The 17,552-nt window shown below is 44.7% G+C and overlaps 1 protein-coding gene across 3 annotated transcripts in view; it reads right to left on the reverse strand.

Moving 5' to 3' along the window:
* DUSP16 (dual specificity phosphatase 16) overlaps positions 1-17,552 on the reverse strand; it is a 93,702-nt gene that overhangs the window by 48,262 nt on the left and 27,888 nt on the right. For all 3 annotated transcript variants that reach the window (XM_070371111.1, XM_070371108.1, XM_070371109.1), the window contains 2 exons: positions 5,610-6,200; positions 4,346-4,484 (listed from right to left, as the gene is read on the reverse strand). In XM_070371111.1, coding sequence (XP_070227212.1) covers positions 4,346-4,484; positions 5,610-5,837 — 367 coding nt within the window. In that variant the 5' untranslated portion in view covers positions 5,838-6,200. The remainder of the gene's footprint in view (positions 1-4,345; positions 4,485-5,609; positions 6,201-17,552) is intronic.

Here is a 17,552-nt window from a genome sequence, read left to right on the forward strand (position 1 = left end):
TCTACTTAAACGATGGAAACACTTTTGTATTAGATACCTTTCCCATAACAGCTGTGTATTTCTTAAAAGACTTATTTATTAATTATTACTTGGCTACACTGAGTCTCTGTTACTGCACGAGGGCTTTCTCTACTTGCAGACAGTTGCGGCGTGCGGGCTTCTCATTGCTGTGGCTTCTTTTGTTGTGAAGCATGGGCTCCAGGGTGCACAGACTTCGGTAGCTGAAGCATGTGGACTCTAGAGCACAGGCTCAATAGTTGTGGCATGTGGGTTTAGCTGCCCTGTGGCAAATGGGATCTTCTCGGGTAAGGGATCAAACCTGTGTCTCCTGTGTTGGCAGGCGGACTCTTAACTACTGGACCACCAGGGAAGCTATATTTTTACTTTACCTGAACGAAGGTAACTTGCCTATCATTTATTTCAAAATACTTCAAGTTCTTGCTACACTTTCTGATTAGTTTCATCATTGTTTAACATAATCACTTATTCTAAACTAAAAAAATAAGTCGTATGGAATACAAACAGTCTAAACCTACCTGTGAGCTGTGAGATAATTTATATATCAGATATTTATTGAAAACTGAAAAAGTGCTTAGCCTTGTGGGGAACACAAGATGAACAAGGAAAGGTCCTTAGCTTGAAAAAGAGAATCCGGTAGGGGAGTTAGGCTAACAAATGAAAAAGACAACACAGGTTTAAATGAGATTTTAAGATAATAATCAAAGATGTGCATATGGCGGATGTCTATCAAATATTAATCACTTGGTTTAGAATACTGGCTGGGCTTAAGAAGAGGGAAAGTTGATCAGGCCAGGGTCAAGGTCCCTGGCCAATCAGGCCCACAGATGTAGTCAATACAGGCTGAGTTCGTTGCAGAATCAGGTCAAAGTTTCAGGATTGGAAAGTCTTACTGATAATCAGCTGTCAAAGTGGCTTAACAGAACCCCTTTCCCTGGCAGAGAAGCTAAAGTTTACCAAGCTAGCCCATCCCAGGGCCAGACCTGCTGTTCCATCCGGAAAAATTAAGCCCAGAGCTCCAGTACAGCTTCCACCATCAGGAAGCCCTCACTGTTAATGTCCATGTAACTAGGTCCCATAGGTAAGTCTGGGTCTCCTCTTGCTTGAGGGAAAGAGCTTGTTAAGATACTTCTACCAGCTCCTTGGGGCGGTCCTCTTGTTCCCTTTCTCCAGAGTCATGACTCTCTGGGTAAGGTGGCCCCAAAAAGGAGAATGGAGCAATCGTGAATGGCCACAATTCCTCCCCTCACATATAATGACTATAAAAAGCCATCTCACGGGTCTGATACTTTCTTTCTGAACAATCTCAGAATAGCTAAAAGCTCTAACATGATGGAGAGATTACTACAAGAAGCCACTTTGTCTTTCCATTATCAAATCGCCATGGAGCCAACGAGCGTATCTAACTGCTGAAAGCACCACGGGGCAGTCTGTAGTGAGAGCTGTCTCCAGCGACCCTGTCATTTCCCGCAGCACCTGTGGGACACTAGTGTGCTTGTCAGTTATTTCCCTTCCAAACAAAATTATTTAAGAAACATGTGTCGATGTGTCCTTCTACCCCATACCCCTGGGATGTCCTCTGACCATCTGGACCTTGGCAAAAAAAAAAAAAAAATGAGCCAAGAACTGACAGCCCTGCCTTCCCCACCACTCTTCCACTAACTACATTCTTCTGTCTACTCTGAGGAACAGATGCACTAACCAAGAGAATGTCCAGGCTTTTGGATGGCTGGGGAGGCCTTTAATCATCCAGAACCCTCTCTGAGGTGTCCTAAGAAATCTGGCTGCTCAGAAACTCCCAGACAAGGCCATTCAGTCCTTGAAGCCACCTTTGAAGCTAGGATAAATACCGGATTCTGGGGTGTGGATGGTGACATGGAGATACACATGCGTGGTTCCTGAAGCTGCCTCAGTGAGCCTCCGTTTAGGCCCAGGACACATCTCCTGTGCAAAGGGGAGATGCTGAGGGTTCTGACCCAGCACAGGCCCACAGGTCCCTAGGGCTGATCTAGATGATCAGAATGAGTCCTTTCACTTCCTGCTTTCCAACAAATGCCCCTCCCAAAGCTGGTAAGAACGTGGCTCATAAGAACCTTCCAGGTAACAAGGGCATATTCCTGGAGAAAGGGGAGGAAGTTACTGGAGTAACTAAAACTTGACATGAGCTCATTCCTCCAGGAGCATCTGCCCAGCCAAGTTTTCAGGTCAGAGGCCCGCAGGGAAAAACATCTGAAACAAGAGCCAGGTGGGATAATCACTTTTCAGGTGTGCCCTGGTTAAGAAAAACCTTGGTACTGACGATATGATTCCGAGGTAAAGTCCCACATAGTGGCCCCAGGAAGCATGAACTGCAGTCCTAAACTCAGCAACTGAGGTCAGTGGAACTCTATAACAGTAAGAAGGCTGAGCGCTGAAGAACTGATGCTTTCCAACTGTGGTGCTAGAGAAGACTCTTGAGAGTCCCTTGGACAGCAAGGAGATCAAACCAGTCAATCCTAAAGGAAATCAACCCTGAATAGTCACTGGAAGGACTGATGCTTAAGTTGCTGCTGCTGCTGCTAAGTCGCTTCAGCCGTGTCCGACTCTGTGCGACCCCATAGACGGCAGCCCACTAGGCTCCCCCATCCCTGGGATTCTCCAGGCAAGAACACTGGAGTGGGTTGCCATTTCCTTCTCCAATGCATGAAGATGAAAAGTGAAAGTGAAGTCCCTCAGTCGTGTCCCACTCTTAGCGACCCCATGCACTGCAGCCTAACAGCTCCTCTGTCCATGGGATTTTCCAAGCAAGAGTACTGAAGCTCCAATAATTTGGCCACTTGATGTGAAGAGCCGACTCACTGGAAAAAACCCTGATGCTGGGAAAGACTGAAGGCAGGAGGAGAAGGGGCAACAGAGAATGAGATGGTTGGATGGCATCACTGACTCAATGGACATGAGTTTGTGCAAACTGTGGGAGATAGTGAAGGACACAGAAGCCTGGTGTGCTGCAGTTCATGGGGGCTACAGAGTCAGACATGACTTAGTGACTGAACAACAAGTAACAGTTGTCAGATTTAACACAATTACACTCCCAGTAAAAGAGCACGCCTACCATTCATAGTGCTATGAATTCTCCACTACAGAGTTCTGAGAGCTACATTCTGAGACACGCTGGCTTCACTTAAGGAAAGAACCACAGCACAGAGGAAACACATGGCAACAGATGACCTGAAAGTGACAGGTAAACTACGCTTGTTCTTAAGAACAGCAGCAAAAGCTGGTAAGAGGGAACTGGAGACACAGAAATCTTATTTAAGCCTTCAGAGAGTTTAAAAGTGATAACACACCTGTAACTGATGATTCCTCTGACAACTGAAATACCTGTATGTCTAACACATAATTGCCAACATGATCAAGGTCAACGGAACCTCCTTCCAACAAAAGACAAAAGGTGTGAAAGTGATCGTTTCTGTCAATATTTCGTTTTCCTTGGGTCAGATTTTTGAAGGTACGCTTGCCCATCACCGTGGTAGAACCCACTGTACACACAGCAGCTTTGTGGCAGAGGTTACCACGCACTGTCAAACTGTATTCCCCGCTCTGGGAGACCATGCGAGTGGAAGGGCTTTAGGACCATCTGCCAAACAGGGGAAGCCAAGGATGAACAGTCGGCTTTGGAATTCAATGAGACAGAATTCCCACACCACCCTCCTTGAGGGCAGATATAAAACAGCCTTTACCATGTACATTATAAAGTCATCTGGTTGCTTAGCATTTGCAAGTTGAGACTTAGTTGTGAAAACAAACCACACAAAAATATGTAAGTTAGTTTGAAAATATTCCCCCTAATTATTAGAAGAAATATTCTACGCACATTTTCTTCCTATCTTGTTGTACAAAATGTCCAGGACAGGCGATCTTATTGCCAAGAGTCCAGTTTAACCAAGGTTCACATTGAGCACTGGTCGGGTTCTTGCCTTGGGGTGGGAGCTGAGATGCAGATTACGCTGTGTTCACAGATTGCAGGTGAAAGGAAAAGTCCCAGATAGAAGCAGCTGGCTTTGAGCCATCTGTACGGGCACACAGATCTACGTGGCTTTCCGGCTAATAAATACCAAATGAAGAGGCATTTGAGCAAAATCAAAAATACACTGGCCAATGGGGAAGAACAACCGTATTCCTGTTAGGCAGAACAGTCTCATCAGTCAAAAGCTACAAATAAATTATTCAATATGATGACCTCAAAGCTTCATCCATCAAGGGCAGAGCTTTGAGCTCACTGTGGAATCCTGCCCGCTTACAGGATTCATGAGATCCTGAGTCTTCTCACTCCTACCCCAAGCCTTACCTGCAAGCAGGTGCACAGAGCTGAAGCTCTTCTCCAGTTTACCCAGGAGGACAGTGAGAAAACAGTCGGAAGCCAGAGAGGCCACATCCTGGGAGCTCTGATCATACACGACAACCTTCTGACTGCAGTCAAGGTCGACCTACAACGTAAACGTGAGACTGTGAGGAAGGAAGGCCAGGAACATAGTCTCCAAACCGCTGCCACTGGGGCAAGTGAACTGCCTCCTGTTTTCATTCATAACTGAATATCAGAGGGAGGGGATATAGGTATATTTATAGCTGATTCATGTTGGTGTGTTCAGCAGAAACACAACATTGTAAAGCAATTAACCTCCAAATAAAAAAAGCTTTTTAAATATATTAAAAAATATTTGAATAAAAATGAGACCTGGTCAATGTACTGGATAAACCAGGCATACAAATGGTTTAAATGCTTGTGAAAATCAACTTTTATAAGGCAAACTTGATGTTGTTTCTGTGTAACTGTGCTCACAACTCCTCAGTTTTAAATCCATAACACTATAAAAAGGGAATGAAAAGCATGTACAACACAACAGTATGCAACATAATGATTCTTGAGCGGAAGAAACACCTCAAAGTGATTTCTACATAGTTACATACCAGTTGTTTAGTAAAACTAAAGCATGAACTCATTTTTATTCCTGAACAAAAGAAACTGCCTTACCTATCACAACGTGAAATTCTGGTATCCCAAGAAAAACTTGCCTTGAAGAGCCTTAACTTCTGATCATTACCTTCCCACAAATGAGAAGTACTTCTAAAATAATTAGTTTCTACTTCTTTTCCCAGGGCACTTGAAAACAATGACCCCCTTTCATTATGTTTGTAAACAACAAAAAACAATGCGCTGTGCATGCTCAATTGCTCAGGTATTAATTATTAATAACACATATGTAATATTATATTTATACATAATTACTAATTGAGTATTAATAAAATGTATTAAAAATAACTTGTGACTGAATTAATAAAACAATTTTTTAGCATTAACAGGAAAACACAGCATGTGATCAAATTAAAACAGGTTACACCTTTCTGTACAGTTCAGAAAAATTCTGAGCAGGGACACTATTTAGAATTAGTGAATTATTTCGAGATATCATAAAGTACCAAAGTTTAAAAAAAGCAACCAAAACTTCCCCAAATTACGTTCTCCCCTTAAAAAGGGGGCTTCATTTAAAATAGATCCCCATTCAATATGTCCATTTATTTTCAAAAGGAAAAAAAAAAAAGCAAGCATGTACCTTATGTTTGGCCGAGTGCTGGATGAGCTCCGTAATTAACACTTTGTCCTGTTGCAACCTTCGCTTCATAAGCTTGGAGCAGTTGATATTAATGGCTTCCAAAATGTGGGACGTATTGTATTCCACGAATGGCCGGCTATCAATTAGCAGCACTTTTTCCGTTCCACTTTCCAGCAGAGCCACCAGCCTCTCAGTAACAATTTGAGTTCCAATCATCTCATGGGCCATGACAACAATAAGTCCTCTTTTCCCACCTCTTCCTTTAATTTGCCACGATGATGTAATGGTGGTGTGCTCAAAGGCTCAGCCACTCCATTGTACTGAAGTGTATGAGGTCAGGCTGGTGGTGACTGGCGAGAGCAGAGTTAAACCCATTTTCGGCGAGAGCCCTCCAAGTGAATGTCTCTTTCTCTTTCCCGTTGATGTGTTCTCGCAAAGGCCTCCGTCCACAAAGCAACCCCTCACATTTGATTCATAAAGAGATGACTGGAATAACCATTCCAACAAAAGATGCTTTGGGGCGGCCAGTGCATTACATCATTCTTTACCTCTGTTCCCTCGCTCCAACAGCTTGCCACGGGGCTGAAAAGCCTACACCGAGAGAGAATGACAGACGGAAAACAAAACACAGGGGTCAGGGAGAGAAAGAGCAGCGGATTAGAGGGACTGTATGATTCATAATATTTACTCCATTAATCTAATTCCATACTTGACGCACTGTTTCATGTGAACAAACAAACAAAGGACAAGCAGGTATGGCTCCAGAAAACACACTAACGATAACTCACTTTCACCTCAAAATATAAAAACTCAGAGATGACAAAAGAAGACATAGTCATGAATTATAACCACCTGGGGGCCCAGAACTCATGGACTTATGCTACGAAATTAAAAAGAGCTATAAAAAGCCACTTCGGGTATCTTTATTCCAGATGGGTTTCCTTCATTTTATTTGCTTATTTCTTGAAAAGAGCACAAAGAAGAGCAGCCAGGGATCAGGTTAGCAATACCGTGTTATCAGGACAAAAAGTCTTTTCTGATAATGGGCGTGTGTGTGCTGTGAAGATTCCTTTAAACTGCCCTCTGGGAGAAAAGGCAGTAACCCAGGAGGTTCTGTAGATTTTGGCCACCTTTTAAGGAACACGAGGGACAGAATGACCGATATGCTTGTCACACCAAGTGTTGAACTTGTTGCCGGGGGTCTGTGATGTTCTCGCTCCTCTCCCGGCAGACCCACAGCTAAGACCCTGGCCTGGTGCCCTCCCAGCACCTCGCAGTTCTCCTTTTCTTGTCCCTTGTTTTTAAGAGTCTCATGGACTCCCAGCCTCAGGAAACTTCACACCTTCGCTGTGGACTCTGAACCTAACAACCCAGCAGACAGAGTTCTAAACAGTGGCCCTGACACCTCCTATCCTTTTGGCATTCAGTCACTCAGTCGTGTCCGACTCTGTGAACCCATGGTTTCCCTGTCCTTGACTGTCTGCCTACTCTTCCTAAATTCCTAAGACGGACCTTTTCCTATTAACACTAATTGGAGTTTTGTGCCCACCGCTTAGACCTCACCCTGACCGTCACTATTCTCCTGTTCCTATCTCCCCAGTCCATCTCTGCTTATAGGAAATGCTCTGCTACGCTAAACGAGATATCCACTGTTGGCATTCAACTTCTACAGGATAAACTATCTGACAGCAGATGTTTTGTATTATATTTCTCACCTCCACAGTGCTGTGCACATAAGATATTCAATTAACACTGTTACAAGTAAGTAAAATTCTGTTCCAAAAATGACTTAAGATACTGAATAATTCATATTTGATTAACTGATAGTAGAACCCCTCAGGGCTTCCCAGGTGGGGCTTGTGGTAAAGAATCCACCTGCCAATGCCGGAGACTTAACAGACGTGGATTCAATCCCTGTGTTGCAAAGATCCCCTGGAAGAAGAAATGGTAACCCACTCCAGTGTTCTTGCCTGGAGAATTCCATGGACGAGGAGCCTAGCAGGCTACAGTCCATGCGGTTGCAAAGAGGACGACACGACGAAGGGTCCTGAGAGCACTGAGAACCTCTCAATCATCACTGAGTCCTGTTCCCCAATCTCAGACTTACAAATTATTGGGTTGGCCAGAAGGATCGTTCGGGTTTTTCCATAAGATCTTAAAAAGATCGACAAACTTTTTAGCCAACCCAATAGGAACTGAAGCCTGGAGAAGCAGGAAGAGGTGGGATGGAGAGAGGAGTGGTCTTGCCCTTAACTTCAGACAAATCATATTAACCTCTCAACCACATTCTCCTCATATACAAAATACAGATATATAACACTGGCTCTGTCACCCCACAGAGTTTGCTTTGAGGATGAAATTATCTCAGTAATCCCAACTGATTAAGTCAGAAAGCAACCCATCATCACATAGAGGAAGGAAGGAGAATGCTACAAAGATGCCAACGGTGAACACAGCTGCCTTGGAGCTGGAATCTGAAAGACATCCCTCAGCAGATAAAGACAGAGAAACTCCATCCTCCTCTCGTCCAGCTTCAGCCAGGCTGTGCCCCTTCTCACAAGAGCCAGACACACACGGAGTCAGAAGGCACCTGAGGAACCACCTCGTCCACCCTCACATCTTACAAATCAGCTTCATGTAACACACGGTTTCTCTGTTTCTCATCTTCATTACAGGAATGCGTTGCTTTTGGTACAGCCTAAATGGCAGTCAAGCACAAAAGTCATGTCTACTACAAGCAAAGACATCAGAGCAGAGCATTTGTCCTTGTCAACCAACTAACGTCTGTTTGCAAAGCACCTACCCAGGGAGTTTCTGAATAGCGTCCTGCCTGGCTGGGGACACAGTTCACAGCCATGGCAGGTTCTCTGCTCAGACGGCCTGACTCCTGCCCTCCCCAGGGCTCCTACTCCTGGGTTACCCCATTTTCCTAAGAATCTGTTCCCGCAACGAAGCTGCACAGAGACAGTGATGCGTCTGGTCCACGTGGTAGCCCAGGCAGCACAGGAGGTGGAAACCCGAGAAAGGGAGCAAACGGACACCGACAATGGTCTGAGCCTTGGAGCCGGGCTGGCTCCTCTCAATGGTGCAACACTTGGGACAGAGCAGTATCTGGGTTAGCAGATCCAGGCACGAAGGAGAGAGAAGATGGCAAAAATGTGAAAACGGAGTTAGAAAGCTCTTGTCTTTGTTTCCCTTCAGCCAAAAGCCCAAATCACTGAAGCTGAAGGCAGCTTGCGGCCAACTGGTCCACCAGGAAGAAAACAGTCACTCCAGACACAATGACCACAGTCTATAGTCCCAGACAGAAAAAGACCCTTTTCCTTACCAGGAAGAGGTCTAGTCAAAGTAGCCCTGACATGAGAAACAAAGAAACAAAGAATGAAGGTGAATTGAGGATAAGTTACACCTTTCATGTTGTACCGCAGCCAGTTGGAGCTCTCTGACGGCACCTTTACGGGCACGTCTGATTTTCTGTGATCCCAGGTGACTAAGGAGTGGCCGAGGCTGCCAAGGGGGTGTGGAGGGAGGGGTAACAATAGCCGTCAACCTCGTTTACTGGCAGCTGGAGGATTCTGGGGAAGTCTTTACCCTGTGCTACAACTCTAAGTTCAAAATTTTTATGAGGGGTGGGATGGGGTGGGAGATGAGAGGGACATTCAGGAGGGAGGGGACACATGTATGCCTATGGCTAACTCACGTTGATGTATGGCAGAAACCAACAATATTGCATTTGCTGCTCTTTCTGAAGAATGTCAACACTCTGAGATTAGGAACACATCTGTGACAGGTTTGCTCTCAAAATCTTTGGTGTCAATTAGGATTTAAAAGGGCTTCCCTGATGGCTCAGCAGGTAAAGAATCTGCCTGCAATGAAGGAGACACTGGAGACACTAGTTTGATCCCTGGGTCGGGAAGATCCCCTGAAGAAGGAAATGGCCACCCACTCCAGTGTTCTTGCCTGGGAAACTGCATGGACAGAGGAGCCTGGCGGGCTACAGTCCAAAGGGACGCAAAGAGTTGGCCACGACTGAGCAACTGAGCACCAAGCGACTGAGGATTTAAAAGATAACACACGGGACTTCACTGGTGGGCCAGTGGCTACGACTGTGCCCCAATGCAGGGGGCTCGTTTGATCCCTGGTCAGGGAACTGGATCCCACATACCACAGCTAAAAGATCCCACATGAAGGTCAAAGATCCCACATGCCCAACTAAGAGCGGATGCAGCCAAATAATAAAAGAAAAATACATCATTAAGAAGGAAAACCTCTTTAAAAAATGAATAAAATAAAAGATGGTAAGACAGTATTTGATTGTTGCAACACCGAAAAGTTCATCTTATCCTAAATCTCTTCAAGACGTCAACAGGAATAAAAATTTTCAGATGGAACAAAGCAGCCCAATTGCGTACAGCAAACCCCAGACTGAGCCTTGCTCGGTGGACTTGTGCTCAAGTTCAGATTCTCAGAGAAATTATGGAAAGGATAAAATCAGGTGAGAAGTTTATTGTTATTAAACTACAAACTGGTCTTAATTTTTTTTTTCCTCCAATAAAACTAAAGAAATAGGCAACAAGATACACCAAATAGGCTTTCAGCAGCGGTTTACAAATATAATTTTTTTTTTTAAAGAATTTCACCTTCCTCTTTTTTAAAAAAAAAAATTATTTTTATTTATTTATTTGGCTGCACTGGGTCTTCGTTGTGGCATGTGGGTTCTTGCAGGATGTGGGATCTACTTGCCTAAGCAGGGATCAAACCCAGGCCCCCTGTGTTGGAAGCTTGGAGTCTTAGCCAACAAGCCACCAGGAAAGTCCTCACATAGACCTTTCTTTTAAATTTATTTATTTTTAATCTGAGGATAATTGCTTTACAATATTGTTGGTTTCTGCCATACAACAACATGAATTAGCCATAGGTATACATATGTCCCATCCCTCTTAAACCTCCTTCCCACCTCCCATGCCATCCCACCCCTCATTAAAAAAAAAAAAAAAAAAAAAAAGTGAAAAACTCAAAAGGGGAAAAAGCAGCCCATGATGTCTGGAAGCAAGACCGTCCTGGACTCCAGCCATCTTAGTTCTACACTGGTTAAAGCTACTCTGCCTCATGTGCTGTGGGTTAACCCTGATAGAAATTCTGAGGTCTAGTATTTAGTGAAATATATTCAACAGAGAAACAAAAATAAACCAAAAAACTGTGCTCAGCAAAACCAAGAAGGCAGTATGAGCTTAACGTGTCTTTCAGTCACCTATTCCTGCCTTGATCGTATTTTCTTACCCCAAAGCAGAGGTGGCAACCTGACTAGCAGTGGCTGCAATGGGTTAAAGGTCACCTGAATCACTGTCTAGACAGAACTAGGCATGGAGACCACACTTGTCAGCACTGTAAAATCCAACCACCTTGTAGCAACTCCCGGCGCAGAAGGAAGAACCCATGCTTGGAGAGGCTCAAGCTGTCTATACGTATCTCAAGGATGTTTACAGGCATCACCGACTCAATGGACATGAGTTTGAGCAAACCCCAGGAGACAGGGGAGGACAGAGAGGCCTGGTGGGCTGCAGTCCATGAGGTCGCAGAAAGTTGGACATGACTGAGCGACTGAACAACAAGGATCCACAGATACAGGCTGGAAGAGTAGCCATCCTGCCAAGACTAAATCCAAGGCCTCTGCTTCAGATGTGGGCCCCCCCAGGCAGAGTCCAGATCTGTGACAAGCCTTCACCTAGGTCCTACTGATGAAGACCACTGTGCTCCTGGCACTGGCTCAATGGAAGCCTCCTGTTCACGGCCACCTGTTCCACCAGCTTCCCCCTTCCCTGACCACCTGAGCTCCCCTCCTCTCTCCTGCGGCCACACCAGGTATCCATCCCAGACACACTCCTGCCACAGGGCTCCCTATTCACCCTCTGCATTTAATGCTTCCTTCCGGGGCCCTGCCTGAAAACGAGGACTGTCCCCCACTGGAAGTGATGGTCCTGAAGGAGTGAGAATGAAGGATGCCTGATGGACTGGCTGAGCAAGAGAAATGTGGCCTGAGGCTGCTTTATTGTTTGTTTATTTTTGGCTGTGCTGGGTCTTCATTGCTGCTCTCAGGCTACTCTCTAGTTGCAGTGTGCTGGCCTCTCATTGTGACGGCTTCTGTTTTTGCAGAGCACAAGCTCTAGAGTTTCAGGACTCAGCAGATGCAGCTCCTGGCCTCTAGAGCACAGGCTCAATAATTGTGGCACATGGGCTTAGCTGCCCTGAGGCGTGTGGGATCCTCCTGGACCGGGATAGAAGCCATGTCCCTTGCATTAGCAGGCAGATTCTTTACCACTGAGCCACCAATGAAGCCTCCAGAGGTTGATTTAATCTGAGAGCTAAGGAGAACTCATTTTGGAAGGATATTTGCAATAAAGGTGGGCTGCAGCCAGGAAAGGAGACTCAGAAAATAAGATGGGGAGTAATTAGTACATCCTGGTTTTCTTGAGCATCTGTCAGGCCTACTGCAACTCATTCAGTCAATTCACAAATGGTTACTGGGCACCGAATAGGTGCCAGGCACTGGTGTGGAAATGCAGCAAAAATGAATGAGGCAAAAACTCTTATCCTCCTGGAGCTTCTAATTTAATTATGAGAAATGCATAATAAACCACAACAACAAAACATCATATGAAAGACGGTGATCAATGCTATGGAGAAAAAATTAAGTAGGGAAGGAAGGGGGTGCGGTTAAAGTTTAAACAGAGTAGTCAGAGAAGGCCTTGCTCTGATGGTTGAGTAAAGACCATGAGGGAGTGAGTGATGGCTACATGGATGCCTGGGAGACTAGTTCTCTATGTCAGGGCTTGAGGGCAGTGAATATATGTTGATCAGAGTAATGCTGAATGGGCTAAACACCAGAAAAAGATGTGGCAGGTGTTCAGTCTTTCTTCAGAACTATATCTTTCAGAAATGAAGCATTTTTAGCCACTTGAACTTCTAACTTAAGCATTAAAAAAAAAATATATATATACACAAGAAGATATATATACACACGTGGATATAGAAGACACATATATTAAAAAGATATATGTATTTAAGATATATACATATATGAAGTTTATATACAAAAAGTTTAGTATAGTTCCTTCTTTAAAACTACAAAGGAAGAAGCTGTGGTTCCTGTATTAGTGCATTATCTGGCAAAGAAATGAAAAGAAACACTGTAATAAGAAAGATCATGGCATCCAGTCCCATCACTTCATGGCAAACAGATGGGGAAACAATGGAAACAGTGACAGACTTTTATTTTCTTGGGCTCCAAAATCACTGCAGATGGTGATTGCAGCCATGAAATTAAAAGATGCTTGCTCCTTGGAAGAAAAGTTATGACCAACTCAAACAGCATATTAAAAAGCAGAGACACTACTTTCCGTAGGTCCATCTAGTCAAGGCTATGGTTTTTCCAGTGGTCATGTATGGATGTGAGAGTTGGACTATAAAGAAAGCTGAGCACCGAACAATTGATGCTTTTGAACTGTGGTGTTGGAGAAGCCTCTTTGAGAGTCCCTTGGACCGCAAAGAGGTCCAACCAGTCCATCCTAAAGGAAATTAGTCCTGAATATTCATTGGAAGAACTGATGCTGAAGCTGAAGCCCCAATACTCTGGCCAAGCAATGTGAAGAAATGACTCATTGGAAAAGACCCTGATGCTGGGAAAGATTGAAGGCAGTAGGACAAGGGGATAACAGAAGATAAGATGGCTGGATGGCAACACCGGCTCTATGAACATGAGTTTGAGCAAGCTCCGGGAGTTGGTCATGGACAGGGAAGCCTGGCATGCTGCAGTCCATGGGGTCATAAAGAGTCGGACACAACTGAGTGACTAAACAAGAAAGATTACTCTTAATGCTGCTGCTGCTACTAAGTCGCTTCAGTCGTGTCCGACTCTGTGCGACCCCATAGACTGCGGCCCACCAGGCTCCTCTGTCCATGGGATTTTCCAGGCAAGAGTACTGGAGTGGGGTGCCATTGCCTTCTCCGACTCTTAATGCTAATTTAAGACAATTCTCCAGCTCCACAAATATATAGTATCTAGTAAGAGAATCTTGGCTTTGTAGCACAGAATGTAGTAAAAAAATCAAAGACACGTTAAACAAGATGCATGTTTGAATACAGCTATACAACAAGGAAATCATTTAAAAGAGCTTCACATTAAAATAAAGGAAAATGTTTTGAAGGAGCTCTCCTTGTCAGAAGGTGTATCAATACGCACCACAAGACCTTTGTAAGCCAGACTGCTGTAGGCAGAGGGTTGGTGATACTAATACAAACTTATCATCTTTATTTCATGCACCAGTTAGCTCACCCTCCCCTCAACAACAAAATTCCACTACATAAAAGGTATACTTTCCTGACAAAGAGCCCTCATAGCTCAGTGGGTAAAGAATCTATCTGTGATACAGGAGACCCATGTTCAATTCCTGGATTGGGACGATCCCTGGAGAAGGAAATGGCAACTGCAGTATTCTTGCCTGGGAAATCTCAGGGACAGAGGAGACTAGTGGGCTACAGTCCATAGCGTCGCAAGAGTCGGACACGGCTTAGTGACTAAACTACCACCGTTATGATCAAAGTAAACAACCAACAATGAGAGAAGATCGTGGTATGTAAAGAGAGTAAAATCAAAGTGTGGAACAGTAGATAAAGCAAAACCTCAAACACCCATATATATACAAACACGCAAACGTATATTAAAAACGTCATAATAGTTTCGCTTGGGTGAAGTAAATGTAATATGTATTACATTCTTTTCTTTCCCACTCTTTCTTTCTGGAAAATGCATGAAAAAAATTAGAAAACAGGCATGACATCCATGCAGACCTGGGTCCTCAGTGGATCTAGTCCTCCTTAACAGCACTGTCAAGAAAACTGGCAGCCTGGGAGAAACAGAAGATGAATAAACAATACAGGAAAACTGAGGTTCACCCTCAAGGTAAAAAGCTGAATCTCTACTTCACAAAAGGACTTACAAAGGATTATTTAATAATAATAATGCTGGGGGGGTGAATAAAATTAAATTTTAAATCACAAACTTGTGACTATAAAACTGGACTTTTAAAAGAGGTCAGCTGATATATTTAAAATAGATAACCAACAAGGTCCTACTGTAGAGCACAGAACTCTGCTCAACGTTATGCAGCAGCCGGGATGGGAGGGAAGTCTGGGGGAGAATGGATACACAAATATGTACGGCTGTGCTTTTGAACTGTGGTGCTGGAGAAGACTCTTGACAGTCCCCTGGACAGCAAGGAAATCAAACCAGTCAATCCTAAAGAAAATCAACCCTGCATATTCAATTAGAAGGACTGATGCTAAAGCGCCAATACTTAGGCCACCTGATGCAAAGAGCCGACTCACTGGAAAAGACCCTGATGCTGGGAAAGACTGAGGGCAAGAGGAGAAGGGGGCAACAGAGGATGAGATGGGTGGATGGCATCACCAATTCAATGAACATGAATTTGAGCAAACCCTGAGAGACAGTGAAGGACAGAGGCGCCTGCCATGCTGCAATCCATGGGGTCACAAAGAGTCAGACATGACTTTACAAGAGAACAAAAGCAACATATCTAGGGCTGAATCCCTTTGCTGTCCACCGAAACTATCACAACACTGTTGTAACATAATGTATAAATATTACTGGAGTATAATCAGATATACTCCAATACAAAGAGTTTTTCAAAAGACCAACAATATTAAAAAAAAAAAAAATCAGCTGTGGTATGACTCTTTCAATACAGGTTTTTTCTGTATGCAAACGACTCATAGCTAGCTTTCTCTTTAAAATTAATATATTCCCTAACACTCTTAACCTGTATTTTAATTTATAAAGTTTCCAAAACAAATCTACTTAATGCATCACGAATGAAACACAACGTGACTTTTACTCCTCTCGGTGGAAAAGCACAGATTCTCCTAACAAAGTCTCTGAGCGGCCCCGCCACTGTCCTCAGCTCCAAAACAGACGTGCACAAGACGTGAACAGATTCCAGACGCGGCCTTCAAGCCTGGACCACACCTGCTTCCAAGGCCCCAAAGCTAAAAATAACCCTGGGGCCTCAAGAACGGGACACTGGCCAGGCCGGGGGGAGCTGCCGGCCCCCGGCTCAGCTCCACCGACAGTGAAAGCCGGAGCTGCAAAGCTGGACAATCACAAGACCCTCCATCACAGGCTCCTGTCTGTCTCTCCGTGCCAACCATCTCCATTCTAGGCCAGCTCAGTCTCTTTTCCCCTGGATGCCAAAACTAACCCTAGGAGCTCAGAAACAAGTGGGCTTTAGGGTGCACTGATTTTTTTTTTTTATTATTAAAACAAACAAACAAACAAACAAACCTGTGGACCAGAACTCAGGATACCTTGTTCCTAATTTCAGCTCCTTTACATAGATGCAAAAATGTCATAACAAGAGATATATCCTCCAAAAAAAGAGGGAGAGAGAGAGATCCTCCAGCATATTGTTTCCTCATCTGTGATCATGTAACACCGAAGGATTATTTCACTAAGAACATGATAAGATCAAGGATTCCCAAGTGGCTCAGTGATAAAGAATCTGCTGCCAAAGCAGGAGATGTGGGTTCAATCCTTGGGTCAGGAAGATCCCCTGGAGAAGAGAATGGCAACCTGCTCCAGTATTCTTGCCTGAGAAATTCCATAGACAGAGGAGCCTGGTGGGCTATATAGTCCATGGGGTGGCAGAGTTCGACGCAACTGAGCAACAAAATGATGAGCTCACCATCAGTGCATCTCAGGCCTTAAGTAAGCAGCCCTGACAAGGACACAGCATAAGGGTTGATGTGATCCCTAAGCAGTCGTGTTGAGGAGCTACTTTACATCCCACAACACAGAAGTTACAACAGGGAACCCCTGGACAATGGTTCCACAAACAGCATGGTGAGCAGAGAATTTCCTCTGTGGTGGGGGATTTCCAGGGCTGGTTCCGAGACAATGACTCCCGCTTCTCTGCCAGCCCCGGAGTGTGCAAGATTCCCCTCTGGGGCAGTTAGGCTACCAGGTAAGGAAGAATGAGAGGGAAGGAGGCTGGGGAAGGGGCAGCAGCATCCCGCCAGGCTCCTGGGCTAATCTGAGTCACTGAATCTGTCTTCTTGCTTCCTCTCCTGAGGCCGGGGGAGTAACAGTATTAGGAAGCTGCTTGTGCTCAGTTCCTCAGTCAAGTCCAACTCTTTGCGCCCATGGACTGTAGCCTGCCAGACTCCTCTGCGCATTGGATTTCCCAAGCAAGAACACTGGAGTGGGTTGTCATTTCCTCCTCTAGGGGATCTTCCCGACCCAGGGATTGAGCTCGTGCCTCCTGCACTGCAGGACAAAGAGGGTGACAGGGCCAGGACCTGGGCTGAAGAATCACAGCCCAGAAGGAGACCGCAGAGCAGCCCAGATGCTCCCCAGATGGGAGTCAGACTGAGCCTATCCTCATCCCATAGTTCCTTTCTCCACTTCGTCCTTTCCTCCTTCTAGCTCTTCCCTATTATTCGACTCTTACATCATCACCTCACAGCATCATCTGTGCCCTTACATGTTCTCAGAAGCCTTGACGTTTCCCTCTCTCCCTCTCTTCTTCTTAGTCACCTTCCTTTCTCTCTTCCTGATTAAAATGAAGCCTCTTCCTTTCTAAAGTTTACCCATTATCATTAATCCATTTTCTTTTTTCAGGAGGATCTGCCAAGGCCGTGTGTGTGTGTGTTGCTGTTATAATGAGTAAACCTAAGTGCTTAAGACTGCTTCGAGGTAGTCATCCGTGGACTCGGGTGTCTGGTCAACCTTTAAAATCTTTTGATTATTTACTACTGTAAAACAGTTTTATTTTGGAGGAGAGAGGGAAAACATTTCCAGTGTAGTATTTCATACGTGGTCATCCTGAGTAGAGATGATTACTCTGGGATCTTACATTTTCATTAGCCCTT

Source organism: Bos mutus, chromosome 5 (assembly GCF_027580195.1).
Source record: "Bos mutus isolate GX-2022 chromosome 5, NWIPB_WYAK_1.1, whole genome shotgun sequence".
Taxonomy (NCBI): domain Eukaryota; kingdom Metazoa; phylum Chordata; class Mammalia; order Artiodactyla; family Bovidae; genus Bos; species Bos mutus.